The sequence below is a fragment of the Penaeus chinensis genome, chromosome 36 (assembly GCF_019202785.1).
Source record: "Penaeus chinensis breed Huanghai No. 1 chromosome 36, ASM1920278v2, whole genome shotgun sequence".
In the NCBI taxonomy this organism is placed as follows: domain Eukaryota; kingdom Metazoa; phylum Arthropoda; class Malacostraca; order Decapoda; family Penaeidae; genus Penaeus; species Penaeus chinensis.
In genome coordinates this window covers 26,008,677-26,011,176 of record NC_061854.1, presented here as the reverse complement: position 1 = coordinate 26,011,176, position 2,500 = coordinate 26,008,677, and the positions used below count along the sequence as shown (strand labels likewise).

At 44.5% G+C, this 2,500-nt stretch overlaps 1 protein-coding gene across 2 annotated transcripts in view; it reads right to left on the bottom strand.

Moving 5' to 3' along the window:
* The window catches only part of LOC125044725 (myosin heavy chain, muscle-like), a 57,153-nt gene that overhangs the window by 42,445 nt on the left and 12,208 nt on the right, over window positions 1–2,500 (bottom strand). Inside the window, exons 18-22 of one of the 2 annotated variants that reach the window (XM_047641607.1) lie at window positions 2,397–2,475; window positions 2,007–2,252; window positions 1,108–1,895; window positions 375–828; window positions 1–288 (exon numbers count right to left, since the gene is read on the bottom strand). The exon at window positions 1–288 is cut by the window's left edge and continues 281 nt beyond it. In XM_047641607.1, the coding sequence (XP_047497563.1) occupies window positions 1–288; window positions 375–828; window positions 1,108–1,895; window positions 2,007–2,252; window positions 2,397–2,475 (1,855 nt within the window). The remainder of the gene's footprint in view (window positions 289–374; window positions 829–1,107; window positions 1,896–2,006; window positions 2,253–2,396; window positions 2,476–2,500) is intronic. The other variant, XM_047641608.1, reaches the window with a different exon arrangement.

Sequence of the window (2,500 nt, the reverse complement as noted above, 5' to 3'; positions counted from 1 at the left end):
GGCATGACGGCGAGCCTCGTCGTCCAGCTGAGTTTCCAGTTCGCGAATGCGAACTTCCAGTTTAGCGAGGGCCTTCTTGCCGGTCTTGTGAGCTGAAGACTCGAAGTCATCAAGACGGGACTGAAGGTCCTTCACAGACACCTCCAGACCCTTGCGCATCTTCTCTGAGTTTTGAGCGTGATCCTGTTCGGCGCGGAGTTCATCAGCCAGACGAGCAGCGTCAACCATGGCCTTCTTAGCCTTGTCCTCAGAGTTCTTGGCCTCGTTCAGCATGTCATCAAGTTCAGCCTGTAAAGAAATGTAAAGCAGTTTTAGTTATTATGCTATGATGTAGTGTAAAGTATTACATATAATAGCATCTTAGTTTCACTTACATGTAGTGTCTGAATCTCGCCCTCAAGCTTCCTCTTCGTCATGGAGAGTGAACCATGCTGAGCTGTAAGGTGGCTGAGGGACTCATTAGCATCAGCAAGCTCGGATTCAGCCTGGCGACGTCCGCGATCAGACTGCTCCAGAAGGGTGCGGGATTCCTCCAGTTCACCATTGACAGCATTAGCCTTACGCTCAGAGGCGCTGCACTGCTCGCGATACTCAGAAGCAAGACGCTGCTCTTCCTCCAAGCGAGCCTGCATGTCCTTCATCTCGGCCTGAGCCTTCTTCACCTGCTTCTGAATGTCACCATTGGCCTTGTTAGCGTGATCCAGAGCAATCTCCAGCTCACCAATGTCAGACTCAAGCTTCTTCTTCAAGCGGAGGGCCTCAGCCTTGGCCTTAGCTTCTGCTTCAAGAGAAGCTTGCATAGATTCTACAGCACGCTGATGGCATTTGCTGAAATACATTTGTCGAAAAATTAGTAAACAAACAAATAGAGTTACTGAATACTAAAGATCATTTTAAATATTTAGTCCTAGCAGGGTACAGTACAAATATGTAGATATTAACAAATTAGTGATAACAAGCAACATTTCTGAATAGTGTTACATTTAAACACCACACCCAACATATCAATCTTTGAATAAGAATTATATCCAATTTGTTATCAGTCACAATCAACTTGGTATATGCTTTTCTACAATGATGAAATAAAAAAGTAAAATGTATAATTACCGGGTTGCATCGAATTCCTCTTCCTTTTCCTGGATGCGCTTGTCAATTTCCTGCTTTACCTGGCTGAGCTCAAGCTGTCCACGAAGGACCTTGTTTTCCTCCTGCTCAAGAGCTGTTTCAGCCTCCTCAAGGGCAGCTTGCAACTCTTCCTTCTCAATCTCAAAGCGCTTGCCATTCTTTTCAATTTCATGAAGGGATCGGCCACCCTCGCTAATCTGCTCCATCAAATCCTTGATCTCCTCAGCAAGACACTTGTTCTCACGGCGAACTGAATCCAAGTGTTCTAAGTTTTCTTCATACATGGCCTTAATGCGGAAGTGCTCAGTGGAGTATTGGCGACATTCCTTCTGAGAGGCGTCCAGGTCGGCAGCAAGCTGATCAACCTTCAACTTCCAGTCATTAACAAGCCTGTCAAAGTCCTTCTGCTTCTTTTCAGCAGCGTTGGCTAGGGCCTGAGCACGTTCTACTTGAATCTGCATCTCATCAATATCGGTGATGATACGTGCCTTACCCTTCTCCAATTGCATATTCTTGACATTGAGTTGTTCAATCTGCAGCTCAGCTTCCTCAAGGCGAGCGGCAAGCTTCAGGCGGGCAGCTTCGATCTCCTCAGCGCGGGCAACACCCTCAGATTCATACTTTGAGCGCCACATCTGAGCCTCAGCATGAGCTCTAGACAACTGGCGGTTGGCATCAGCCTTAGCTTCACTTTCCTCATCCAGCTGCTCACGAAGACCATCAAGATCATGCTCCAGGTTGCGGAACTTGCCAAGAAGAACACCTCGTTCCTATTGTTACAAAAAGGAGGAAACTCAGTTTAGCTGTAACATAGTACATATAAAAAAGAGTATCCATCTGGACAATATAACTATAAATAAAACTTAATAATAACACATTACCCTGGATTCGTCCTCAACCATTTTCTTGGTATCTTCCAGCTGAGTAGTAAGAGAGGACTTCAGATTATTCAGTTGACTAATCTGATTATCTGCCTCCTCCAGCTGTCGCAGAAGGTCTGCATTTTCAACAGCAAGTTTCTTCTTCATGGCATCGAAATCATTGAGAGTGCGGTTAGCTTCATCCCACTTGACATTCACTTCACTGATTTGTTGCTGAATAGTCTTGTTTGCTTTCTCTGCAAGTGCCTGAAAAATACATTTATATCCTCATATACTCATGCAAGCACTGTCAAGCAAGATTCGTTTGAGTTTGATCAATGATATTAGGTCTGGTTATTTGATAGTATTACTGTCTCCACTAATATGATACACAAGAAAGTAAGATACTACCTTATCCCGAGCCAAAGTGTCCATTGCTGACTTTGCTTCATCAGCCTGATATTTCATCATTTCCTTCTCCTTCTCAGTTCTGTTTACATAGAATAAAATAGATT